At 57.2% G+C, this 25,925-nt stretch overlaps 3 protein-coding genes across 5 annotated transcripts; 2 read left to right on the top strand and 1 right to left on the bottom strand.

The window, feature by feature from the left end:
* The first annotated feature begins 199 nt into the window (after positions 1–199).
* On the top strand, positions 200–6,078 carry E2F4 (E2F transcription factor 4). Of its 2 annotated transcripts, none has more exons than XM_082863406.1 (10): positions 200–349; positions 766–875; positions 1,017–1,178; positions 1,500–1,543; positions 2,252–2,313; positions 2,538–2,835; positions 3,390–3,527; positions 5,397–5,444; positions 5,657–5,701; positions 5,806–6,078. In XM_082863406.1, exons 1-10 carry the CDS (start codon positions 215–217, stop codon positions 5,919–5,921), a joined length of 1,158 nt encoding a protein of 385 aa, XP_082719532.1. In that variant the 5' UTR covers positions 200–214; the 3' UTR covers positions 5,922–6,078. The 2 variants fall into 2 exon arrangements, with proteins under 2 accessions (XP_082719532.1, XP_082719531.1); XM_082863405.1 differs by having other exon boundaries at positions 3,330–3,527.
* An 874-nt stretch (positions 6,079–6,952) lies between these two features.
* ELMO3 (engulfment and cell motility 3) lies at positions 6,953–11,496 on the top strand. 2 transcript variants are annotated; one of them, XM_082863392.1, is made up of 20 exons: positions 6,953–7,224; positions 7,359–7,399; positions 7,498–7,570; positions 7,767–7,817; positions 8,030–8,199; positions 8,284–8,383; positions 8,486–8,637; positions 8,719–8,797; positions 8,927–8,977; positions 9,062–9,184; positions 9,274–9,405; positions 9,508–9,609; positions 9,716–9,824; positions 9,933–10,069; positions 10,170–10,333; positions 10,447–10,559; positions 10,655–10,759; positions 10,864–10,946; positions 11,033–11,119; positions 11,223–11,310. In XM_082863392.1, the coding sequence occupies exons 1-20, from the start codon at positions 7,147–7,149 to the stop codon at positions 11,229–11,231; spliced, it is 1,959 nt and encodes a 652-aa protein (XP_082719518.1). In that variant the 5' UTR covers positions 6,953–7,146; the 3' UTR covers positions 11,232–11,310. The 2 variants fall into 2 exon arrangements, with proteins under 2 accessions (XP_082719518.1, XP_082719517.1); XM_082863391.1 differs by having other exon boundaries at positions 6,984–7,224; positions 11,207–11,496.
* A 2,502-nt stretch (positions 11,497–13,998) lies between these two features.
* Positions 13,999–25,228, bottom strand: LOC309977340 (uncharacterized protein; the record flags this gene model as incomplete). Its single annotated transcript, XM_082863404.1, is given in 6 exon segments — positions 13,999–14,167; positions 14,253–14,470; positions 16,311–16,898; positions 16,902–17,121; positions 17,123–17,298; positions 25,086–25,228. Coding segments are annotated over 6 exon segments (1,473 nt in total). The 5' UTR covers positions 25,188–25,228.
* Between the last annotated feature and the right edge of the window lie 697 nt (positions 25,229–25,925).

Below are 25,925 nucleotides of genomic sequence, written 5' to 3'. Positions count from 1 at the left end.
GTCCTCTTCGGCGGTTGGACAATTGTTGATGGTCCCCGAAGTTTTTCGGCTGTGTTCGCAGAGATGAATTGTGCTGGATTCCCTGGGAGGGTGCGGAGCGGAAGCGGAAGCAGCGATGCTGGCGCCGGCGGCCTGGAGGCCAGGAACGGAAGCGGAAGTGGCGGCGGCGCCGGCCTGGCCTGGCCTGGCTGAGGGGAGGTGGCGGGAGGGCGCTATGGCGGAGGCCGGGCCACAGGCGCCGCCGCCCCCGGGCACTCCAAGCCGGCACGAGAAGAGTTTGGGACTTCTCACTACCAAGTTCGTGTCGCTTCTGCAGGAGGCAAAGGACGGCGTGCTTGACCTCAAGCTGGTGAGGCCCGGGCTAAGGGGCGACAGGGGGGATGGTGGACCAGGCCTGGGCCGGTAGCGGGAACCCCCGGGGCGGCCCAGCTGAGCCCTCAGAACAGGCCGCCATCCATGTGCTTTCTCACAGGAGGGAGGCCGGGAGCTGTTTCATTCATTCGGCCGAGGCCATTGGGCGTCAGCTATGTGCCAGGCTTGGGGCTGCAGGTGTTGGTCCTCGTGGCCCTCCCCGGCAGGTGTGGGGAGAAGAGCATCAGAACATCAGCTCAGGCGGCGCCAGGCCTCTTCCCGCCCCACAGTCCCGAGCTGCTGTAGTGCCTGGGAGGAGGGTTGGAATCAAGGCCACCCCCTTTTCAGACTACTCCAGACTAAGTCTCACCTGAGAGTGGGGCTGAGCATTCCCCACTCTCTTCTGCCTGCCAGGCAGCTGACACCCTAGCTGTTCGCCAGAAGCGGCGGATTTATGACATTACTAACGTGCTGGAAGGTATCGGGCTGATCGAGAAAAAATCCAAGAATAGCATCCAGTGGAAGTGAGTGGGGGCACCAGGGAGGGCAACGGGATCTCCTACCCAGAAGCGTCAGGGGTGTGGGGTGGAGGGTGCAAGAGAGAGCAGGGGCCGTGGGACCCAGAGTTCCTGGCAGCCCCTCTCAGCTCCACTCCCCGGGCTCAGGGGCGTGGGGCCTGGCTGCAATACCCGGGAGATCGCGGACAAGCTGATTGAGCTCAAGGCAGAGATCGAGGAGCTGCAGCAGCGAGAGCAAGAACTAGACCAGCACAAGGTGTGGGTGCAGCAGAGCATCCGGAACGTCACAGAGGATGTGCAGAACAGCTGATATCCTCCTGGCAGTCCCTGCTCCAGGGGAGTGGGCGAGGGGCCCTCTAGTCCAGCTGGGTTTGCTTGTGGTCCACTAGTCCCTATCCCTCTTGGGAGGGTGGTCCTACAGCTCCTGGCCAGGTTCCAGCCTCAGGCTCCCTCCTCAGAGCCTCTCGCCCACCAGTCTTGGACTGTGATCCCTCCCCATGTAGACCCCAGGCCTCAGGACTTTCTTTGAGAGCATATATGTCAGACCTCTGCTGGAGAGCTGGGTCTTCTCTGTGGTCAGCCATCTGTCGCCACGGGCAGGGCATCAGCCGTTCTCCTTAACCCCCACACCTTGGCCTACGTGACTCATGAGGACATCTGCAGATGCTTTGCTGGTGAGCAGAGCCTGGGTAGGGGGAGATGGGGGTGGGCATGGGTTGAGCCACAGCCCTGAGCAGTGGACTCAGTGCCCAAGAGATTTCTGTCTCTTAAGAGGGTTCCTGGGGCCCGCCCAAAGAAGAACCAGACAGGGTAAGTCCTGGGTTTGAGGGTCACTGGGACCCTGTGGAGGCTAACCATACTGAGAGGGTACAAGAATCCTGGGCTGGGTCCCTGGGTCAATCCCTACCTGCATCGTCCCCTAGGTTTGGCTTCTCACGTGTGACAGAAGCATACAAGGGAGAACGTGTGTTTGCATGTTCACGTATGCTTGTATGCAGGGGGCAACGGTGCCCACTTCCAATCTACAGTTAGTTTAGTTGCCTTGTAGGTACAGGAACTGTTTCTTGTTCATCTTGCCTCTCCCAGTCTGGTTCAGGGGAAGGGATGTTGGCCTTGGCTAGAACATCTACGCTTGGGGAGCAGCCCCGTCAATCAAGTGAGGTGCCCATGGCCAGCAATCTTTTGCTCTATGTGTCTGAACCCAGATTTTCTGATTGCTGACCCCTGGGCTCTTAGGAGGAGAAAAGCTTTAGTTCTCTGCCCCAGCCTACTGTCCAGCCCCTCAGAGACCATGATCTCCTTCCTTACTCTAAGGGATAGGCACTCCATTCTCAGTTCAGATTGATCCCGTGGGCCTTGATCCATCCTCCTTGTCATCCTAGGAGACACCCTCCTTGCCATCCGGGCCCCATCGGGCACCAGCCTGGAGGTGCCCATCCCAGAGGTGGGTGCTCAGCCCAGCCATGTGGGGTTGGTTGAGGGCGGGTGCTGGCTGTGGAGCCCGATAAGTCCCGGGTGGGGCAGGTAGGGGGAGGCCTGGGGTTTGAGGTTATCTAGGAGAACGGGCAGCCTAGGGTGGGAGAGGACACTGGCCCTTGCCCAGGGTCAGGCAGGAGCCGGGCCTGCTTCCAATTCCACCTGTCCTCCACCCCACACCCTCACCGGTAGGGCCTCAATGGGCAGAAGAAGTACCAGATTCACCTGAAGAGCATAAGTGGCCCCATCGAGGTGCTGCTGGTGAACAAGGAGGCATGGAGCTCACCACCTGTGGCGGTGCCTGTGCCGCCACCCGAAGATCTGCTCCAGAGCCCACCTGCTGTCTCTACCCCTCCGCCTCTGCCCAAGCCTGCTCTGGTCCCACCCCAGGATGCCTCACGCCCAAGCAGTCCCCAGGTGACCACCCCCAACCCTGTTCCCGGCAGCACCGAAGCCCAGGGGGTGGCCGGTCCAGCCGCTGAGCTCACAGGTGAGGCACAATGGCGTGGTGGTGATGGGGTGATTTCTGGGGCCCAAGAGGCAATACCTCTGTGTGATGGAATGCTGTACTCAGAGTGGAAGGGACCCTGTGGTGTTCTTTCTCCTGCTCCCCCATCCCGCAGGCCTCTCCTTGCTAGTGCAGCGAATGGCCCTTGGTAACAGGGAAGTTCTGACTGTGTGAAGGGGCATTAGTGGTGGCAGTTTTCCCCCAGATCTGCCAGTGTCACAGTTGCCCTGGCAGCCCCTCTTGAAGTGTGGTCACAGGGGCCATGTCCGTGAGTCTCCCTCCTGCAGGCTTCATGCTCTTGTCTCCTTCAGTGACTAATTTTCACGTTACCTTTTTGGGAGTGATGGGCAGTGCCTAACTTTCCTTGGGCCTAGGAACTAGGGTGCTAATCATCCTGGCTGTGGCTTCTAGCAGGGCCAGCTTCAATACCCTGCTTCCTGTCCCCAAGTGACTGGGTTTGGGGGATGTGGTTGCAGTGAGTGCTATCCCTGGAACCGATAACAAGGACGGTGGTGAGCTCAGCTCCCTCCCGCTAGGCCTGACAGCACTGGACACCCGGCCGCTGCAGTCCTCTGCCCTGTTGGACAGCAGCAGCAGCAGCAGCAGCAATAGCAGTTCATCCGGACCCAACCCTTCTACCTCCTTTGAGCCCATCAAGGCAGACCCCACAGGTGGTGAGTACTTGTCCCCTTGGCAGCAGTGAGAACCCAGCCTCAGACAGTCCTAGGTCAGAAACAGAGTTGGGCTTGGAACCCAACTCTCCTATCTCCTCAGCCAAAGCTGGCCAGCCCCCTGCCATCAACCAGAGCTCTGCCAGCCAAGGTGAGGAGCCTGGCCTCTGGCTTGGTGCTGGTGCCCCTTTGCCCCCTTCCTGGGCTGACACAGAACTCCCTGGCCCTCCCTCAAGCCCTGCCTGCCACCCCTTGGGCCCTGGTCTCAAGGAAGGTGTGAATGCTCTCCTGGGGAACGGGCTGTGGTATGGCCCCCAGGCTCCAAAGGTGGGCAGTATGTTCTTAGGAGAGGTGGCGCCGTCTGCCGGGTGTCTCCTCTCCATCTTGTGACTTGAGTGTTTGCTTTTTCCAGGACTCATTCTCCTCGGCCCTCAAGCACTGCTAAGTCTCTCCTCGTTAAATGACGCTTCATCGCCTGTGTCTCTCTCTTTCTTCTTCCCTATATCCTCTGTGTTTGGACTCCTTGATAAAGTCATCTCCATTCTACCCCATACCCTGGTCTCCTAGTCAGCCTTCGGGTTGCGGTAGTCAGGACCCCAAACCCCCACCCCATGCTACACCAGTGCTACTCTTGATAAGTTGCCCAGCTCTGACAGCCAGCTCCAGCAGGTTTCTGGCCAATTTGCTCTGGTGCTTTCTTGCTCTGTGTTGATGCTCTTTTTTCTCCTTTGGCATTAATGATGTCAGCTCTTGGTTCTTCTCCCTTAATTGGCTTCTTCTTCTGACCTCTCCCTGGCATGCCTTTAAATCTGGTTTCCCAGATCTCTGGCTCATTCCAAACCTGTGGAGGGCCCCAGTTCTGGGTAGATGAATCCCAGCCTCCATCTTGCCTAGGCCTTTTGCCTGAACTTTACCTCTTGTGTCCACGTGCCTTCCTCTGCACATCCAGTGGGCACTTCATTCCCATGTGTCCTCAACTGAAACTTGGATTTCCACCTTTGTGCATACCCGACCACTGGCCCTAGTCACCCAGGCCTGACACCTGGGGTCAACTCCAGCTCTATCTCCTCCTCCCTCCTTCTCCTGCTCCCCACCCCACATCAGCTTAGTGAGTTCTCTTGCAGACATCCCCCATGGATGGCCTCATGTATCCTAACACTCAGGATCACTGCCAGCTACCTCTATCCTAAGTTCTTCAGCATCTTCTTCACCCCGACTGACAAGAATCTGTTTGAAACACAGCCTGACTGGCATTTCTCTGTTTACAAAATTACCTTTAACAGCTCCCAAAGGTCTGCTGGATAAAACCAGAGCCCCTAAACCTGGCATATGAAATCCCTCGTGATCCAGCTCCAGCACTCCTTTCCTCTGTTTCCCATGTGTGTCCTCCTGGTTAGACCTTTGTAGCAGTGTCATCACCCTGTAGCACTATCCCCTACTTAAGAGTGCCTCCTCCTCTGCCAGGTGACTGGCCTGGGCTGTGGTCTCTGAGCCTGGCACCAAGTAGGTGCTTAGCAAGGGCAGGGATGGACAGGACATCCTCTGTCAGACAGGGCATCCTGCATCAGACAGAGTATCCTCCATCAGACAGGGTATGTACTCTGAGCTTAGAAATGGAGAGGGTGTGCTGCCCTTCTGCCAGACCACTGAGTTAGAAGGGCTGTACCGATTACCTACAGTGGTCCTTTGGCACCGAGTAATTCAGGTCTGGTAGGGGAGACTTGCAGACAGTGCCGGCTTGGTCTGGTGCAGGGCCTACATCTCAGCTGTGTGGAGCCCCTGGGTGGGTGATAAAGGATCTGGGGAAGTGGGGGCTAGAGTGGGACCAGGCTGGATCTCTGCGCCCTTGAGCATGGCTTTCTTGTCTTTCAGTTCTGGAGCTCCCCAAAGAGCTGTCAGAAATCTTTGATCCCACTCGAGGTAGGGCTGTGTTCTTCCCTGGGGCTGGGGTGAGGGGCACAGCTCATTGGGTGTTAGGGCTGTTTTCTTGCCCTTCTGAGGACCTTATGATTGTGCCCGGTACCTGGGCAAAGGGTAAAGTTCCTGATGGTGGCTGGGTGGTCCCCTTCATGGGCTTTGGTGGGTGGAGAGGCAGGAGCCAGAATGTAACTGAGCTCTCCCTCCATCCCCAGAGTGCATGAGCTCAGAGCTCTTGGAGGAGCTGATGTCCTCAGAAGGTAGGTGGCCCAGGCAGGTGGGGGGGTGAGTGTGTGTGGGCAGGGTTTGGGTGGCTGCTGGGTGGGGTCTTGGCCCTGGGGCCTCAGCCTGTTGCTCTCTGCAGTGTTTGCACCCCTCCTCCGCCTTTCTCCACCCCCTGGAGACCACGATTACATCTACAACCTGGATGAGAGTGAAGGTGTCTGTGACCTCTTTGATGTGCCTGTTCTCAACCTCTGACTGACAGGGGCATGCCCTTTGTGGCTGGGACACAGACTGTCTAACCTGGGGGCTGCCTGGGGACCTCCCCCCACCCCACCCCTACACAGCTTGAGAGCCGTAGACTCCTGGCTTCCCCAGCCTTCCCTCACTGCACAGTTCTGGCCACAAGTCCCACTCCTGCACCAACACCTGTTCTGTGCTGGGAGAGCAGGGGAAAGGGGCTTAGCCCTCTCCACTGTGGAGCCAAAGTGTTTGCCACTCCTTTTTGGAGGCCTTCCCCTACCTGGTAGCCTCCCCCGGCCCTCCCAGAGTTCAGTTTCAGCTGCCACCCAGTGGCACAGATCCAAGGACCCTCCATCACCCTCCTTAGGGCAGCGCGTCCAGCCCCACTGCCCTGTACCTGCCAGCCCCTCCCCCTCCAGGAGGAAGCATGGGGTGGGGCTGGGCACTTGCCAGCACCTAGCCTAGCCTCCTTCACTTCTCCCCACGCGGATCACACAGCTCCTTCTGTACCGCTCGTGTGCTCCCTTTTTGCTGGACCCTTGGCCCTGAGAACCTGTTGGGGCGGGCAGGTTGCTAACAGGAGGAATGGAGATCTCTAGCTAGGAATCTGGTCGGGAGAGTCCCTGAGGATTGGCCCGGCCTCCCTCTGCCCCACAGTCCCCCTCTTGTTTATTCATTTATCCTCATTTAGAGCCATTTGCAGAGATTTAGAAAGATTTGCAGTAACGAATGGATTCCTATATAAAGATTATTTTTATACTTTTTGCAACAAAAGGAAATTGTAATATTTGTACAGTGTCCAAATGAATAAAGACCATGCCTAAGGCTGTCTTTGATCTGGTTCTTTCAGGGATCCTCCCTGGGACTGTGCTGGATTGGTGGTGGGAACGGGCGGGTCAACTTTCTGGAAAAGGTGTGGCGGTGCTGACAGCCCGCCCTCCCCACCCCCACCTGCCGCACCTTGGGGCGGGGCGGGGCCGCCTCTGCGGGGCGGGGCGGGGCAGGCACCCTCCTACCCTCCTACCCCCGGGACTCCAACCCGGAACTAGCCTCCGCTCTGGCTCCCTTGGGAAGGCCGCGGCGCCTTGTCGGGAGTGGGAGCCTGGGCTGTGAGTGCGGGCCACGGGAACCAAGTCTCGGGCAGAGGAACACCTTCGTCCTCAGGGGCCTCAGACCAGGTGTGCCCTCGGCGGGAAGTTGCACATCTGGAAAGTACAGAGGCCCCCACCTCGGGTAGACTATGGTGCCCCCGCGGAATGTAGTGAAGATCGCCGTCCAGATGCGCGACGCCATCCCGCAGCTCATCCAGCTGGACCAGGTCACCCGGACTGTCTGGCCTCCGTCCACCCCACCACCTACCTCCGGGTTGCCCCTTTCCCCTCGAATAGCCCCCCCCCTCAGGCTCCTCCCCAACTCCCACTCCCATCCGGTGAGTGACTGTTCCACTTGTAGGCAAAACCCCTGGCCGCTGTGCTGAAGGAGGTGTGCGACGCGTGAGTGCGGGTCTGCCGGGGCACGCCGGGTGGCTGGTGGGAGGGCAGGAGGGAGAGGGCGCCCCCTACCCGCCTCGCTGAGCCTCTGCTGCCCGCAGGTGGAGCTTGCCTCACTCTGAGCGCTATGCCCTACAGTTTGCTGATGGGCACAGGAGATACATCACTGAGAACGTGAGTCCCCTCCCCGCCCCGCATTCCACTCTGTGACCCCTTTAACCCACCTGGCTCTGACTCAGAGTCATCATCCCACTCTCTGGAACCTGATCTTTCTTTCACTGACTCCCAAATCCTCCCTTATTGACAACCCCAATTAACCAATCCTCAGAGCCCTTCTTGACTTCTCTTCATTTTCTGCCATCTTTTCCAGAACCGCACGGAGATCAAGAATGGCAGCATCCTGTGCCTCAGTACTGCCCCAGTAATGTCCCTCCTGACCATGCCCTCATTCTGTGCCCCTCTGCTATGCCTCTTCTCTGCCCGCCACTGGCACCTGGGCCCTAGGTCTGGAGGCCCCAGCCCTAACCCCAGCTCCAGCCCAGTAGTGCCCCACCTAGTGGACACCCAAGTCCCCACATCCCCAGTTCCCACTCCTTACCTCCTCACCTCTGTTCTTGCTCCCACCCCTGGCAGGACCTTGAGGCTGAGCGGTTGTTGCGTGGGCTGCAGAGCGAGAGTTGTGAAGGGCGCCGGGAAGCCCTTCAGCACCTCGTTCTGCTGGCCCCAGACATGACCTTCACCCGGGAAGTCATCAGCCGTGATGGGCTTCAGAGACTAGGCTCCATCATTGAGGATGGGGACGAGTGAGCCCAGGGCTGTGGTGGGTGGTGGACATGGTGGGGCTGGGCCTCCTGGTCTGGTCCTCTCAGCCCCACATGTCTCCCCAGCCTAGGAGAGGTGCTGGCCCTCGCACTGAGGGCCTTCTTGGAGCTCATGGAGCATGGTGTGGTGTCCTGGGAGACGCTCAGCATCCCCTTTGTTAGGAAGGTGGGTGGGCTTTTCTAGGGGTAACAGGTGGGGGCAGTGGAGTGGTGTCAGGGTCTGGCCTTCCATGGTGCTGAGGTGGTGACAACCCCTGCTCCTCTAAAGGTGGTGTGCTATGTGAACATGAACCTCATGGATGCATCTGTGCAGCCCCTGGCCCTGGGGTTGCTGGAGAGTGTGACCTTGAGCAGCCCTGCCCTGGGCCAGCTGGTCAAGAGTGAGGTGCCACTGGATAGGCTGCTGGTGCACCTACAGGTGTAAGTGTCTGGAGGTGGGGTGCAGATGAGTGGAGCGGGGCTGGACCTTGGATGGCCGGCTGAGCCCTCTTCCTGTCTCAGGATGAACCAGCAGCTGCAAACCAAGGCCATGGCACTGCTGACAGCTTTGCTGCAGGGGGCCAGCGCTGCTGAACGTAAGGTGGGTGTCCAACCAGTGGCTGGATTGGTGGGGGGAGGAGCTGGTGGGCAGTGTGCTCCACAGTGGGCCTGCAGGATGGGTGCTCATGGTGGGGCTAAATCACCTGAGTCCCCTTCCCACCCACCTCAGCACATGCTTGACTACCTGTGGCAGAGAAACCTTCGCCAGTTCATCTACAAGGTAGGAAGGACCAGGCCAGGCAGACCCTTCCCCGCTCCTCTCCTCGTGGCCCACACTCACACCCGTGAACTGGCTGTTCTCCAGCACATCATCCATAGTGCAGCGCCCCTGGGCGACGAGATGGCTCACCACTTGTACGTACTGCAGGCCCTTACGCTGGGGCTGCTGGAGCCACGCATGCGGACGCCACTGGACCCCTACAGCCAGGTAGGTGCCTTTGGGGCACACGAGGCTGGGGACGGCTGGAGCTTGGCCTTGAATCTTCAATCTTAACACCACTCCAACAATGACCCCAGGAGCAGCGGGAGCAGCTGCAGGCCCTGCGTCAGGCTGCCTTTGAACCGGAGGGGGAGTCCCTGGGCACTGGGCTGAGTGCTGACCGTCGCCGTTCCCTCTGTGCCCGCGAGTTCCGCAAACTGGGCTTCTCTGTGAGTGACCCCTATCCAGCTCCCTGCCCTTGCCTCAACCCAGGGCTGCTGTTGTTCCAGAGGGCTGGGCCCTTCCTCAGCTGCCTCTCCCCCTTCCCCCAGAACAGCAACCCTGCGCAGGACCTGGAGCGCGTGCCCCCTGGCCTGCTGGCCCTGGACAACATGCTCTACTTCTCCAGACACGCGCCCAGCGCCTACAGCCGGGTCAGTGACAGGGTGGGGTGGGATATGGCAGGTTGCCACCTAGGCAGGGGGTCTCCACAGCCTCAGTCGTGACTCCCCACCCCGTCCTGTGCTCCCACCACCCCAGTTTGTGTTGGAGAACAGCAGCCGTGAGGACAAGCACGAGTGTCCCTTTGCCCGGAGCAGCATCCAGCTGACTGTGCTGCTGTGTGAACTGCTCCATGTCGGGGAGCCCTGTGAGTGGTACTGGGCACAGCGTGTCCAGGAACGGGGGACGGAAGGGCAGAGAGGGCCAGGGGCTGTACACACTTTCTCCCTGAGCCCCTCCTGCCCCCCCGCTCCAGGCTCCGAAACTGCCCAGGACTTTTCGCCCATGTTCTTTGGCCAAGACCAGAGCTTCCATGAGCTCTTCTGTGTGAGCATCCAGCTGCTGAATAAGACCTGGAAGGAGATGCGGGCCACTCAGGAAGACTTCGACAAGGTGCGTAGGGTGGGAACAGGGAAACCTGGGCCAGGGCGGGGGATTGTTCTGGGTCGGGGCCCAGAACTCAGGCCCTGAGCTAAGCTTGGGGTGGCCCCAGGTCACGCAAGTGGTGCGGGAGCAGCTGGCCCGCACGCTGGCCCTGAAGCCCAGCTCCCTGGAGCTCTTCCGAACCAAGGTGAACGCGCTCACCTACGGGGAGGTCCTGCGCCTGCGGCAGACAGAGCGGCTGCATCAGGAAGGCACACTGGCCCCTCCCATTCTGTGAGTTGGTGGGGATGGGTCCCAGTCCTAGCCCCCACCTTCCCTGCTGCCCCCTGGGCCTCACTCAGGCCCAGGTCGTCCTGTTCAGCGAGCCCACTCCCCCCCTCCCCCAGGGAGCTGCGGGAGAAGCTGAAGCCAGAGCTCATGGGCCTGATCCGCCAGCAGCGTTTGCTCCGCCTCTGCGAGGGGACACTCTTCCGCAAGATCAGCAGCCGACGGCGCCAGGGTCATTGCTTGGGCAGTGGGGCTGGAGAGCGGCTGGGCTGGGGTCAGGGCGTGTCCCTCTCGTCACTCCTTCCCTCTTACCCTTTCTGCCCACAGACAAGCTGTGGTTCTGCTGCCTGTCCCCCAACCACAAGGTGCTGCAGTATGGGGATGTGGAGGAGGGCGTCAGCCCGCCCACCCCCGAGAGCCTGCCTGAGCAGCGTAAGGAGGGCAGGGTAGGGGTCAGACACCTGCTCTTCCCAGACCGCCGCCCCACCCCGGGACCGCCTGGGGTCCCAGTGGTCAGCCCTACCTTCTTCCTGCAGTCCCTGTGGCCGACATCAGGGCACTACTGACAGGCAAGGACTGCCCCCACGTCCGGGAGAAGGGCTCGGGAAAGCAGAACAAGGTGAGTGCAGTGGGGACCAGGGGCTCCTTCCCGCCCACTCCTGCCGTGCCCCCTGCTTAGTGCTCCTGGCTCCCTTGCTTCCCCAGGACGTCTGTGAGTTGGCTTTCTCAGTCAGCTATGACCACGGGGAGGAGGAGGCATACCTCAACTTCGTTGCCCCATCCAAACGGGAGGTGAGTGTCCGGGCAGGCTGAGCAGAGTCGGGCAGACGGGCAGGGGAAGAGACGGGAAGGCCCTCATGGAGATGGCCCCATCCCTAGTTCCACCTGTGGACAGATGGGCTGAGCGCCCTGCTGGGCAGTCCCATGGGCAGTGAGCAGACACGGCTGGATCTGGAGCAGCTGCTGACCATGGAAACCAAGCTGCGGTTGCTGGAGCTGGAAAATGTGCCCATCCCTGAGCAGCCACCCCCCGTTCCCCCACCCCCCACCAACTTCAACTTCTGCTATGACTGCAGCATCGCTGAACCTTGACAGTGAGGTTGGCCAAGGGCCACAGCTGCTGCCACTGTGGTGGCCACAAAGGGTGGAGGGGGGAGAAGCACAGGCACCCTGACCACCAGAGGCTGCAGCAGAAATAAAGTCTGCTTGGCTCTTAGACATGTGTTGAGCCAGCTCTGAACCCTGCAGGCTAAGCCTGCCTTCAAGCTTAGCTGGCAGATAAGATGAGGGCATCAGGCCAGGGCCACAGCTTGGGGCCACAAACCTGGGCAGCTACAGTTGAGGGGCTGGTGTTCCGAAGGACGGTGGGGACCGGCTGGCCCTGTTACCTTTCTCCAGCGTGAGTCCTCAGCCTCCCTCAGTGCTAGGCCTGCAAAGAAGGATGGCCTGTAGTCTGGGGGCACCAGCTGAGAGAGGTCTGGGGCTGCCAGCCAGCTGAGGGTGAGGTGGTAGGGCAGGAGGCATTTCCCCAAGTGGATGCCTTTCTGGGCGCCATTAACAGGAGCCTAGTCTGGGAGCCATGTTTCCAGAAGAAGACTCCTGACAGTCTGAGCTCAGTCCTCAACCCTGCTTGGCCCTTCCCCTGCGTCATTTGTGGGTCGTGACGGCCTCCTGTTGAGAGGCGTGAAGGGAGAGATGTGAAGTTGGGTATGCTTTGTGCTGAAGGGCAAACTCAAGGTTCCAAAAGATGTCCCCCAGGCCAGTGGGAGGATGTAGGCTGATTCTGACAAGGGGGAATTTAGTGCAGCAAGCCTGCATTCTGATTAAAACTCAACTGCAGCAGCATGGGTGGGGTGGGGGCCACAGACAGGCCAGCTGGAGGTGAAGCTCGGAGGCTATGGTCACAGACCCCAAGCCTCTGAGGCAAAGAGGAGCACACCCACCCACAGGACCCACGGGCAGGCTGGAAGCTGCCAGCCACCACCCTCTGACCTCCTCCATGCCTCTCACTACCTCTCTTTCCCAGTGCCTCCTCAAAATACGTTTTTTAAGCGTTAACCATCACCATGTTACCTAAAAACTGATGATACGACACCTCCTTTGAAGAATGTTCTGGGGGAGTACTTGTTCCCTCTCTCTAGCTATGCTTCTGACTTAGGCATTCAGGGCCCCACATGCCCACTCCTGCATTCAGACTTCCCACCGCACTTAGAATAGTCCCTGTTGAGTTCAAGGTGCAAATGGGGAGCCCAAGTGCAGTTAAGTCTCCTAATACCATCAATTCTTCCTTCTCAGTGTCTCCAGTCCCTTGTTACAGGCCACCATCATCTTGGCAGGAACCTCCTGACTTCCTGCCTCCTGTCTCGCCCTTCCAATCTTCTCAATACCAACTACCACACTGCTTTCTCAAACAGGAAGCCGATCTGATTACACACTCACACACACACTGTCTCCCCTGTATTCTTCGGTGTCTCCCTGTTGACCGTGGATAATGGTCACGGTACCATGATTGAACAGAATCGAGATGGGTTGCAGACGCGTTGTGGTTTAGCCCTTTCAACAGAGTGCTTGTGGCTTACAGAGTCACAAGCATGTGGACCAAGGATGCTCGGTCCAAGCTGGCATCCTCCCTGCCTGCCATGGGACTGGGACTACCCCTACACCCGGCGCCAGCTCTGGCCTGCCCATGTGCACCTCCCTGGTCCCTTCTGCCTAATTGTCTCCTTCCCTCCCTCCTCTTTTTTCACTGACTTGAGTCTTTCCTTGACCTCCCAGGCTAAGCTTATAGCTTCTGTCTCTGTTTAGGAGGTTGGACTAGACCTCTAATGACCCTTCCTACCCAGAGATGCTATCCTCTTTAGTGTCTTGTGTGTACTGAAAACAGCCTCACTGACTCAGGCAGCCTTAATCACTGCTCCTGGGATCTGACTGGGATGAGGGTACACAGACATGCCTTTGCTGCAGGACATGTCCTGGGGCTTGTGCTGGGGAGAGGCCTCTGGAGTCTCCCACCATGTGGGGAAGAAGCTAGGACCTGCTGGGGGCACCTGTAGGGCTTTGGGCCAGGTGTGAGGAAGAAACTGTCCCTCTGGCGTTTCCTACACATTGTCCCTGGGCTGGGCTGCTTCATCTGAGGTGAGGAGGGAAGGGGCCCTTTGAGAACTTCGGACAAGGAGGTGAGATCTGGAATTTTTAATCTTGTTGGGTATACAACAAAGACTGTGGCTTGGCTGCTAAAGCTCAGTGCTGGTAGGGGGCTGGGAGAGCTGTGGGGAACAGTACAGGCCCTAGTGTGAGAAGGGGCAGGGCCAGAGGCACAGGGTCTGTTCCTCCCAACACCAGACCCAGCCCACCTGTGGGCCTGGCCTCTGGACCCAGGCCTGGACAGGAGAGCAGGAGCTGGCATTTCCAGGGGCCTGTGGCAGCGACATGTAGCTGGAAAAGGTTCCTGCTGGGCTGTGGGGCAGACTGGGGCAGGAAGCCCCTTGGGCTGCCCTGATATAGTCCCACCCTTAGTCCTAGAAAAGGGGTTTTTAGCTTGGGGAAGGGGCTCTGGGGCATGTAGCAGAGGGAGGTGGGAGGCACTGAGTCAAACTCCAGGTCAAGAGGCCAGGCCTGGAGCCTCTGGAGGTGACAGAGGCTGAGCCACAGGGCTGGTTACTGACCTGGCCTCAGAGTGTTAGGGTCAGGTCAGCCTCTCCCACGAAGCGGGACTGGACGCAGGTCACCTCAGGCAGTTGGGCTTGGAAGCGCCTGACGGAAGCCATGCTAATGCCAGGACACATGGCCACATCTGCCATCCGGAGCTGCTTGCACGCCTGCCCAGTGGAACCCAGCGTTCCGCAGGGAGGCCACTGGGCGAGCGCTTGACCCGGCACGGGGCCCCAGCCCAGCCCCTACACTGTGCAGCACCGGACACACTCACTGCTCCGAGCGCTGACTGCACCTGGACAGGTTGAGGTGCTGCAGCCTTGGCCGGGAGCCGGCTGCCTGGACCCAGCCCTCGTCGCTGAGGCGGCTGCAGTGACTCAGCACCAAGCGCTCCACGCTGCGGCAGCCTCTGGCCGCAGCCAGCAAGCCCTTGTCTGTGAGTGCTGGCAACAGGCTCAGTGACAGCCGCCTCAGCTGGGGGACCTGGAGCACCTGCGAGGATGGCGGGGGGCGGGTGGTGTGGTGCTGGAGCCCTTCCAGCTTCCCCCACCCCCAGCCAGAGGAATGGCTACGGGCAGCAGAAGCCAATGAGAAATGACTTTCCAGGCAAAAAGTGGGTTGGCCCCGACCGCTGGTTTCAGCCGCAGGGCCTTCAGCCTATCCACATCCCCAGCCCCACACCTTGGTCAAACTGGCATCAGTCAGCTTGCTGCAGGCTGTGAGGTCCAAGTCCTGTGGGGCCTGCAGTGTGAGTAGGGCGGGCCCTATGGCCAGGGAGAAGGGTCCTTTTGCGGCTGGAGGCCCGATGCCCAGCTCTCGGGGTGGCTGTGAGAGGAAACCCCTGCTTCCCAGATTCCTCCTGAGTTTGGCCTTCAGCTGCTCCCAGAGACAGGCGCAGGAGGGGCAGGAGGGCAGCTGAGCCCAGGGACCGCCCCGCCCGCCATGACCTCGAGGGTCCCACACCTGCGGCCCCTGCAGAGTCTCCTCACTTGGTTGCCCCAAGCCCAGAAGCCCCCGGTCACGGAGCTCCTTGCACCAGGCCAGGTGCGGGACTGACAGGTGGGTGAGGTAGGTGCAGATGGCCTGCACGGTCCGGTTGGTGAGGGGCCACGCAGGAGGATAAGTCTAGCACCCTGAGGCTTGGGCCCAGCGCTGGCATCAGGGAGAGCACTGAGGCGTCCTAGGAGGGAAGTGGAAGAGGGAGAGGGCAATGGAGTGGTGGCTTGTGCCTGTGTCACCGGGCTTGGCGGGGGTCACTAGGAAGGTTCTGCCCAAGGTTCCAGCCCCACAGGCAACAGGAAGCTGCCACAGGGTCCACGGAAGGAAGCAACAATATCCCTGTGCTGGTGAGTGTCGGAGTGGACCTGGTGGGCTGCAGTGGTGGGAAACCAGGAGAAAAGCAAATGCCTAGATTGGCTGGGGCAGGAAGGATGCAGGTGAAAGTTTCTAAGGTGTTCACCCTGCCTGTGCTCCCAGAACCAGTGGTGGACATCTGATTCTCGCTGAGCCAATCAAATATGCTCCCTCTAGGACTGTGAGGTCACAGGGCGGGTAGGGCTGCCACCACCAGGAGCAGGAACTAAGGGCAGAACAGAGGAAGCTGCTTTGTAGAGGGATGCAGAGACACGGGAAGGCGGGGCCCCAGAGAGAGCAGCTGAGAGACGCACAGTGGTGAAGCCGTGAGGATGGAGTAGGGCAGGGGAAGAGGGGCACTTGGAGGAAAAGGCTGAGATGCTTTTCAGGCGGGCAATGCTCTGGGCACAGTGCTAGATTGAAGTAATAATCTGCTAAAGAGGAAGAGACTGACACTGCAGGAAGACAGGGACGCCACCCAGAGGGACAGGGCTGAGCCCTATTGAAGGAACTGGCTTCAGTCAAGAAATGACCCTTCTGCTCCCACATCACGTTACCTCCCTCGGGCCCTGCCTGAACCATGACTGCTGTGTAACCTCGGTACCCCTTCCCCGCAGGGCTCAGTTCTGTCACCCCTTTCATCAGCCTTCCTGGCTCCCAGAACACCCACACTCACTCCCCTCCCCAGACTGCAGTGGTCACCAATCACTTGGCTCGTGAGGTATGTGCCACCTTGTGGGCTGGGCCCCCTGGTCTCCTGGACCTCCCTCTACCTGGACCCACTGTGGGGCTGCGGGGAGGAGTGCTGGCAGCAGCCCTGTCTGTCTAGGCTCCTTTCCTCTTCCCGACTGTGTCCTCAGTTCAGCTCTAACTACTCCTTGGACACAAACACTGGGCGCCTCCCTGGCGCCACGCTCCCAGTTCCCCCAATCCCTGGTCCTGGTGAGGAAGGAAGGAAGGAAGGGGATGGGACGCTCACCTTGAGTGAGGAGCAGTAGGCCAGGCTGAGGGAGGCCAGTGGGTGTGGAGCTCCGCACACCAAGCCCAGGCCCTGGGCCGATTCCCGCCCTCTCACCAGGCAGCACTCGGCCATGTCGAGGCTCTGCAGCTCCCGCAGGCCCCTTAGGGCTGAGTATCTCGCATCCGTCAGCCGCTGCAGCTTCCTCAGGCTCAGGTGCCACAGGCGCCGCAGGCCCCGGCTCACAGCCAAGAGTGCCCCGTCAGCCAGTTCTGAGCAGCCGCTGAGGTCCAGGAAGGTAAGGCCTGGTTGCTGGTGGCAAAGGGTGGCCACAGCCTCTGTGGAGAGGTCCCGGCAGCTGTGCAGGCTCAGCTCCTGCAGCTGCAGCCCAGCCACCTGGCCCAGGGCCTGCAGGGCCTCGGGTGGCAAGCCAGTGCCACTCAGGCCCAGGGCGTGCAGCCTACCAGCCTGCTCCTTCACGAATTGCAGCAGGTTGCGGAAGGAGAGTTGGGAAGGGGAGGAATCCTGGGGGCCGATGGAGCCCTGGGCTGGGCCTGGCTCGAAGGTGAGGTGGCAGCAGGCCAAGGAGAGGCGCTCCAGGCTGAGGACTCAACTGCTGAGCCGGTTGAAGCTGAGATCAGTCAGGTCCCGCAGGCTAGCCAGACTGAGCTCACGGGGGCCGCTCAGTGCCTGCTGGACCCGCTGTGCTGTCTTGGGCTGAGCTAGCAGCATGCCTGACGTGAAAAGGCTGTTGCAGCCACTGAGGTCAAGGAAACGCAGGGCCGGGCAGCCCAGGATCAGGGCCACGAAGGAGGCCTCTGTGGGGCTGCCCAAGGCACAAGCTCTGCAAGTGCAGGCCCAGGTGGTAGGCAACAGACTGCAGCACCTGGTGTGAAGCCGGCGAGCCATCCAGGTTGGTCAGGCTGATGCAGCAGATGCCCCTGAGACCCAGGCTCTTGACGGTCGGAAGGGAAGCAGAGGACACGGGGATGTTGTACCTTACGTTGGCCTATGGGACAGCAGCGGGCCTGGGGTTAACGCTCTGGTCTCAAGAGTGTGCTGGCCATCGGGTCTGGGGGCAATTCACTGGCCAGAATTTGAGGGCAGGTCAGGGAAGGGGTTTTCTACAATGGGGACACACTGTGGTGTGTGGTGTCATGTGTGCTTGAGGGGGTGCTGTTGGGAAGTGGAAGCTGGGAGGATGGGTCCCACTGGGGGTCCAAGGGGATGACTACGAGGGGAGGACAGGAACGTTAGTGACGGACGGGACTGAATGCCTATGGAGGGCCTGGGCCAGAGTGGGGACTTAGCATGCTGAGTACAGGAGGGCTGGGGGGGACCTGGAGGAGAGCCAGAGAAGCCCCCCCGGCAGCAGGAGGACAAAGTATGCTGGACCTCAACTTTTGGGACTTTCAGAAGGTGGCCCTGAGACCCATGGACTCGGCTCCAAATCCAGGGCCTCAGCTTGGCCTTAGCTAAGCAGTCAGCCTCCCCCACTTTCGCGAGAGCATATAAATAGCCCTCGGAACAGCTGAGGGCGGGAAGAAGGTACGCAGGTGTTGCTCAGCACAATCCCCCGTGGCCCAGATGCCAGAGATCTGGGACAGGCAGTGAGGCCAAGGTCCCCTGGTGGCCACACACATTCAGTGTCTCAGCCACATGAATGTTTGCAAAAATGGGTTTTGTGTGTGAGTGAAAACGTGCTCATGCACTGAGTGTGGTGTGCGCATGCGTGGGGGCGTGGGCGCGCTCACAAGTGTAGGCCCTTCAGGCTCGAGAGTTCAAGACGTGCTTGTGAGCCTGGGGCTCATCTTTAGAGGGTCTGTCGTGTCTGTCCAGGTAAGGAGGGAGAAGCGTCCCGTTTCTGTGGGCAGGAGTTTATAGGATGAATTTCAGAGGCAGGGAGGAAGCTGAGTTGGCCCTGCCGTAGAGGAACAGGGGAGCGAGCGCGGGGAGCACACAGTCGGAGTTGGGTGGGGCCGGGAGGCAAGCTCAGGGCTAAGTTGTTGTGGGAAAAAGCTGGCTTGTTTACGAGTTTGGGGAGCCCCCAGTGAGGGAGATGTTTTCGTGGAACCTTCCCTGATCTTGTGCCAGAAGGAGCCAAAGGACAGTAGCTACAGGAATGTGTGGAACTGGTCTGTGGGGGGAGGGAGAAGAGGACTTGGCTTCTAAAATCCTAGCCCCATTTCTCTACCCCTGACCAATGCCCAGGTTGCAGGCAAGTGGTACTCAAAGGCTCTTGTTTTCACAAGCAAGCTCCCCAAAAAACCTGTCCTGTGAGTAAGGGCAAGAACAAGCTGACATTCCCTGCTTGTTCCCCACAGAACATCATCAAAAAGGAACCAGAAAGGTAGAAATGACGCCTAATACGCACTCCTGTTGATAAGATACTTATCAACAGGATTCTCCCAGGAAGATGCACGGAACTCATTCCCAGGTGTGGAGAATCAGCCTGGCTTCTGCCCCAGAGAGAAGCAGCTGACTATGGCTGTCCTCACAGGAAGGAGGAGCGTACGGTAAGAGGGAGACCAGTGCCGGGCGAATTTCACGGGAATCAGGGTGTCAAACCAGGTTCCCATTTCAGACCCTGTGGTCAGCATGGATGAGAGGCGCTCTCCCCACAGATTCCCCGCGTGGACACTGGGAGACAGTGGGGTAGTGGGGACTCCGAGGACCTGGGTCCCTCTCTCAGATTTAAGGAGAGCTGGGGAAGATCTCAGTGTGTGAGGTTCGGGAGGGTACCGAAAAGATCAGGGAGAAAAGGTTCTAGAAAGGAAAGGTAAAGCGTGCCTCCAGCCCTTTCAAAGCCCTGCAGTGACGACAGATGAGCCAATCTGATGATGAGTAGGATGAACTCTGGCTGGGGGAGTGCAGAGCGGTGCTGGTTGCCAGGCAGCACCTGCCCCCAATAGTCACATGCCACCCCCGCAGGCCCCAGCTCCAGCAGCCTCCAGTCTTCCTTCTTTCCCTGTCTTCCTGAGCCCTGGCTACCAGGAAAGTTCTTCCCTCTCCCAACTGCCTTCCTGTGAACAAGGTAGATGAACAGCCCAGCGTCCAAGTACAGGGCTGGCAGGTGGCAGCAAAAGCTACCCAATAATGGGGCAGGGCCTGGCCTAAAGGACTTCCAGCTATGGGGCCAGGGTGAGATTTTAGACTGCCTCCTTGCTCCCCACTGTTTTTCTTGGTGGGGAGGAGGAAGCCTCTAAGCCATCACCGAGGTGGTCTACCTGGGACTCAAATACAGGAGCCCAGGAGCAGCCTGTTAGGGATAATTATCATCTGTGGGGGCAGAGCAGCAGGCTTCTGGGTTCTGGTCCTTGGCCCCAGTGTAGGAAAGTCCCCCTTCCCAGGCCCTAGGAAGATGCTTCTAAAGGCCTAAGGGAGGACTACACAGGTACCTGCGCCAGCTTCAGCCGCCCCATCACAGAGGGGCCGACTAGCCCCATGGGCTCCTCCCTTCCCAATGCCAGCATCTTAAGAGTAAATGCGAAATCATTTGGAAAATGCCCTAAACTTGCTAAAAGCAATACATGTCCCTTGACTGTGAGAGGCCAGGACTCTGTCATAACTACTGAAGTCCTGAGCTGAGATGGCAGGCCTGTGTGCAGACTTGAAAAGCCATCTGACGGAGACGTGGCCCTCCTGTCTGCTGGCACAGGAATCCAAAGTTAACATGCCTGTTTTCCAGAAGCCCTTTGAGAAAAGATATGCCCTGGTGCCCAGGGGCTTTGGTCTCCAGAGAGGAGTCAGACCTTGGGGGTCATTTCCAGAGGCGTTATAGACGCCTTGGGCAGGAGAAGGCCGCAGGGGGTGGGAGCCGTCCTGAGTTCTTCAGTGACCAGCCCAGTGGCAGGCAAATAGCACCCCCGCCCCGGTACGGACAGAGCCTGGGTGTATTGTTGGGGTGCTGCCTTTGTCTACCTTCTTATTTGAGAAAAAATGGAATTAAGTGGGGGCAGGTCAGGGAGAATAAGAAGTCGCCAAGTCTAGTATCCTAGCCTGGCCTGGAGCCATATAGGCCCCAGCTTGGCCTTGGTCAGCCAGAATCTTCTGTAGCACCTACTAGCTGGGGCTCCACCTCCTTATCAAGCTGCTGAGCCCTGGGAGATGGTTCCTGCCAACAGGGTTCCGCAGATTGGTCTCTGGGACATGGTGCCGGCAGGGCCCTAGATGCTCAGGTACCTGTGGCCTGGCTTCCCAGCACTCCCAGCCCTGGGAGTGGAGTGGGGGACTGAGTTTTGCAGAGGCACCAAACGGGTCTTTGTCAATGTTCTATCTGGAGTTCAGAGTTAGCTGGAGAAGCCCCAGTGCTAAAATGGTAGACTCTACGATCCCAAACTCTGACCCTGGTCTCCTCCTTTTCCTCCCTCCCTTACTCCTATACCAATCTCACCTTTATCCCCGGGGACTGACTGCCCACTTGGCTTCTTCTATGCTCTCCTTCTTTGCTGGACTCCAAGAGGCCTCCCCCGGATTACCTCTCCTCAGGGTCCTTGTGGCCCTGCCCGTCATGCTGCTGTCTGTGCCCATTCTCCTTGCCCCCTGCCTGGCCAGGGATGATGAGACCGCTGCCTCCTCTGGGTGTGTGCTGGGGATACAGAATTCTGCCCGAGGAAGCCGTGGCCTCCCCTCGTGCCTGCACTGTCAGCACTGGCCTGCCCACTCCCACCTCCTCACTGCCTCCCCGTCTCTTCTCACTCCCCTCAGACTTCTCTCCAAGCCCACTATCTTCTCCAGCCCCTGACGCTACTGTAGCTCCCTCCCCTCACTCCAGCCTTCTCCGAGATGACCTGACCATTTCAAAAAGAAACCAAAGCCCCTTAGGTGGGAAGGCCCTCCCTTTTCCCTGTTCACATCCACCAGCCCACCCCTGGCAGGACCCATCCTAACCTCCTTCCCTCTCCTGCTCTTTGGTTCAGGGTGACCCCCTTCTCCCGGCCTACTGAGCCTGTCCCCCACCCTCTCCTCTGAGAACCCTGCCTTTCCACTGCTCGTTCCCCAGAGTCCACAAACACCCCAGAGTCTTAGCAAAGGCCTCCCTTGATCCTGCATCCCCTCTTCTCACCTTTCACCCCCTCCCCTCCACTGTCAAGCTTCTTGGAAGCACATGGGCGCCCACACCCACTGTGGCCACCTCTTTACCATGGCTTTGCCCACTTACCCCTCCACCACTGTCCCCACAGAATCACTCATTCCCAACAACAGCTCCTCTCTGGCAAGGTCACCAGCATCTGGGGGCTCCCCTGAAGACTTACCACAAGTGTCCTCTCTGCCATGCCATGCTGCCTGCTATGGATGGCCAGTCTCCCCTGATGCTCTCTCCCACTGGGGGTTCTGAGACTCTGCCCTCTTGGCTCTCCTACCTTCTAGGCTGCTTTCCATTCAGGGTCACCAAAGAAGAGAAAGACCCAGTCTGTAGACCAGTGGGTTATCCATGGGTTGTTCCATTCTAACACGCGTGCGCGCACGCACACACACACACACACACACACACACACACACACACACACACACACACACACACACACACACACACACACACACACACACACACACACACACACACACTGTTTCCCTCCACGTGCACCCAGCAGACTTCATCCCATTCCAACTACTTTGTTTTCCACACCTTCTTCCTGAGCACCAGATACTGGGAGCCATGATCTGATGGACCTCTCTCTGGATTCAAGGATGCAATATGCCCAAATCTGAGTTTACTGTCTTATTGCTGGTCTCTGGCCCTTCTCCTAAACTCTCAGTGCCCTCTACCACATCACCTAAGTCAGAAATCTGGGAGTCATCCTAGACCGCTCCCTCACATCCACAGTGATGAAAGTCCTTTCCATTCCATCTCTTCGATACATTGTAATATGTCCCTCTGCTCCCCCCTCATTGCTCTGCCTTAGTTCAGGTGTCCTTATTGTCTGTCAGAAATATATTAAGCAGTTTCCTCCTGATCAGGGTCCGGGCCTCCAGTCTCCCTGGCTCCAGTCTATCCTTGGTATTGTCACCAGGGTGATCCTTACAAAAGGCAATTGACGACACTCTTCAGGCCCTTTGATGGTTCGCCACTGCACAGCATGGAGACTGAGCTTCCTGACTGGCACTCAAGCCCTTCTGTTGTCTCATGCTCCCCTGGCTGGGTTCAGCTGTTTTCTGTTTATTTTTGGCAGGGGTGGGTGGGGTGGGTGGGTCTGACCCCTCACCTACTCCTACTTGTCTATTTAGCAAGCATTTATTCCTCTCTGGAGATTTAGCCCAAGCATCCCCTTCTCCATGAAGTCTTTCGTGAATCTTCTCTCTGCGTCCTTGGTGTGCCTCATACGATTGTGAGTGCAGCACCCTACCCCCTCCTTTTGGCTTGTGCTGTCTCCCTCTCACTATCAACTCTGGGTGCTGTGTCAGCCCCAGCCCTGCACTCCTAGGGCTCAGCAGAGTGCTGGGCACAGACAGGCAGTATCACCGCCTGAGTGAGTGAGGCCCCTCCCTGTGTCTCTGGTAACTTCCCATCTTCCTCCTGCTGTGTGAATATTCCAAACCTCTGCTGAGGCCCTGGCCTCTGCCTCCTACTTACTCCCCTAAGACAACCTGGCCTCCACGGTCACCACACAAAGAACCCACCAGCCTTTAAGGAACTGCCTCAGCAAACAGCTTCACATTGCCACCCCCACCCCTTCACTTCCTCAGGAGAGGTGACATCCTCTCCATCCTACCCAAGACCAAGCCTTGTTCACTGAAGCCTGTCTGGCTGCCACCTCAGGTGGCGGCTGCCATTCCTGACCTCTCTCCTCCCTACACTCACTAGTGACTCCTTCAGCACATAAACACATTAGCGATTTCTCCCAGTTAAAATCCTTTGTTTAGCCCACCTCAACTTCTCTTTACAATTCTATTTATTTTCTTCTTTTCATGGGGAAATTTCTTGCAAGTGAGGTCATCCTCTACATATCCTTTCTTCTCTCATTCACTCTTCAACCTACCTGGCCTTTTTCCCCAGATGCCAAATGTTACTGAAGCCATTGGTGACCACCCTGTATGTCAAACATCACAGACACTATCTGTTCTTTATTTTCTGGACTCTTTGTGGGATTTGACACTGTTACTCATCCACTCAACACTTGAAATGCTCTTCACCTTTGACTTGTGTGTCCTCCTCTCGCTGGGATCTCCTCAGCCCCCTCTGTAGGCCCCTCCTCCTCTCCGTGCCTTTGGACTGGTGTCCGCTTGGGGGCATTCTCTGTGGCCTGCTCTTCAGGGCTCCTCGCGCTCTCCCTAGGGGAAGGGACTCAGATCCATGGCTTAAACGCCCACCTGTTCTTTAATGACACCCACATATATATTTATTACCTAGACCCTTCTCTTGAATTCCTCTCTCAGAAACCCAACTGCCAACTGGATCTCACCATTTAGATGTCTTATACTTCAAATTTTCAACAAGTTCAAATCAAATTCCTTTAGACACTAAGCTCAATGACACTGGAGAGAGAACTCAACAACAGACCCTACTTAAACACACACATTTAATATATGACAGACGAGGCTTCCAACTCATTATACATAAATGGTATTTGGGCTATTTGAAAACTAATCAGTTTAGCTCCTTACCTTAGAGCATAAATCAAAATAAATTACACCAATAAAAAATATAATTAATATAAAAATTCAAACCATAAAACACAAGAAACAATTTTGCTGTGAGCCTAAAACTGATCTAAAAAGTAAATTCTAATTAAAAAGAAAGACACAAAATATAAGTATATATTTATCAGATCTCTGAAGAGAGGCAAAGGATCTCTAAAGCAATGGAAGAAATAAGAAAGAAAAGAAGTTCAGAATCAACAACCTAGAAATTTAACCTCATAAACAAACACATATCTACAAATCAAATTAAAAGGCAAATATATTAGGAATGTATTTCAATAAATATGTAAAAGGTTAATCTCTTTAATTATAAAAAGTTCATACAAATGGATAAGAAAAATACTAAGACCCCAATAGTTAAATGGACAAGGAACACAAATACACAAAAGAGGGAAATGTAAATGGTCAGCTCATGAGAAAACTGTTTAACCTCAGTGATAATCAAAGAAGTCAAAATTGAAACAAAGAGCTATCATTGCTGCCCTTCAAACGAGCACAGATGCCTGCATTCACCTCCTAGTGGGCTGTCTCCCTGCACTCCGACTCGCCCTCTCAGTCCACTCTGCACTGCAGATGTCTAAGACACAAATCACCACATGTCACTCCCCTGCCTCATATTTCTTTAAAGGCCCCACGATGATAACCAGGAGAAAGTCCCAGCAACGCCACCTGGCACCTCTCTTGCTGTCTGACCCCTTTCTAGCCTCATCTCCCACCACTTCTCACACACACACCTAAGTTCCAGTCATAGGGAACCTGTGTGGTTGTTTCCAGACCTATTTCACATTTTGGTGCCTTCACCTGTGCTGATATGAGTTCTGGAAGACCAACCTTCATCCTCATCCTATTCCTTCAGGAAGCCTTCCCTGAGGCTGCCAGTCTCCTTCGATGTCCTTCTTCATGTCCCCATGGCACCCTTCATTCCAGTGTCACAGCGCCGAGCACACGACATCATGATCACTCACATATTTGTGTTTCTCCTTCACTGGACTAGGAGCTTCTCAGGGGAGTTTTATTCATCTGTAGAGCCCCAGCACTGTACCCAGAGCCAAGCATGTATGAATAAGTATGCAGGAATGAGTGGATGAATGATGCATGAGCAGGGCCAGGAGCAAGCTGAAGTGAGAATGGGCCAGGTGAGGGCGGGTACCTTACCTCCCGAAGGGCATTCTGGGCTGCACAGCACCAAGCCCGACTCACGAGGGAGGCCTCTTTCTGATCTGACAGAGGCAGGAAGCTCAGAATATATGTGAGCATCTGAGGGAAAAAGAATGGGCATTGGGGGCTGTTAGTGCTGGTGGGGGCCTTTGGGACCTTCTCCAGCTGATAGCACAGTAGGTCAGAGGGGACTAGAGCACTGGCTTCTAGTTCATCTTGGATCCTAAGCTTCATGGAGTCTTCACTTCCCCTCTCCAGCCGCCAGGCATCTTTACTGGGAACAAACCTCTCCTGAGCACCACCTGGATGCAGGTTTGCTCTGACTGATAAAAATCAAACTTCCTGCTCAAGTTGGTAAAAAGAACCTGGGCACTGGGACCAGATAAACCTAGTTTAGATCCTTATTCTCTCAAGTGACCTCTCCGAGCCTTATTTTCCTTATCTATAAAAAGACAATTGTAGTGAGATTTAAATGGGTTGTTGTGACAATTAAATAACATGGTAAAGCATCTTGCATAGGATCTAGAACACAGCAAGTCAGGTGTTCCTTCTCTGATCTTCAGGAAGTTACACTGGGACCGCACTCTTTTCCCATCTTCTTCACTGCCAACTAGGCTACTCAGCTGACTGTTAAGATTCTCAGCAAGAAAATCTTAACAGCCTGGTAGGCTTAGACTCTCACTCCACCTACGCTCTGTGAGGCTGGAGGTGCGTGGGAGTGGAGGCCCTATTAGGGACTGGGGAAGGGAGTTGCCTGTGAGACCAGGAATTATCTGATATTAACTATTCTTTTCTTCTGGAATCTTCCCTCCTTGACTTCTGTGATGCTGTGTTTTC

The sequence above is a fragment of the Leucopleurus acutus genome (assembly GCF_964270905.1).
Source record: "Leucopleurus acutus genome assembly, chromosome: 20".
NCBI lineage: Eukaryota > Metazoa > Chordata > Mammalia > Artiodactyla > Delphinidae > Leucopleurus > Leucopleurus acutus.
The sequence above is the reverse complement of the archived record's forward strand: the minus strand, read 5'-3'. Positions and strand labels throughout refer to the sequence as shown.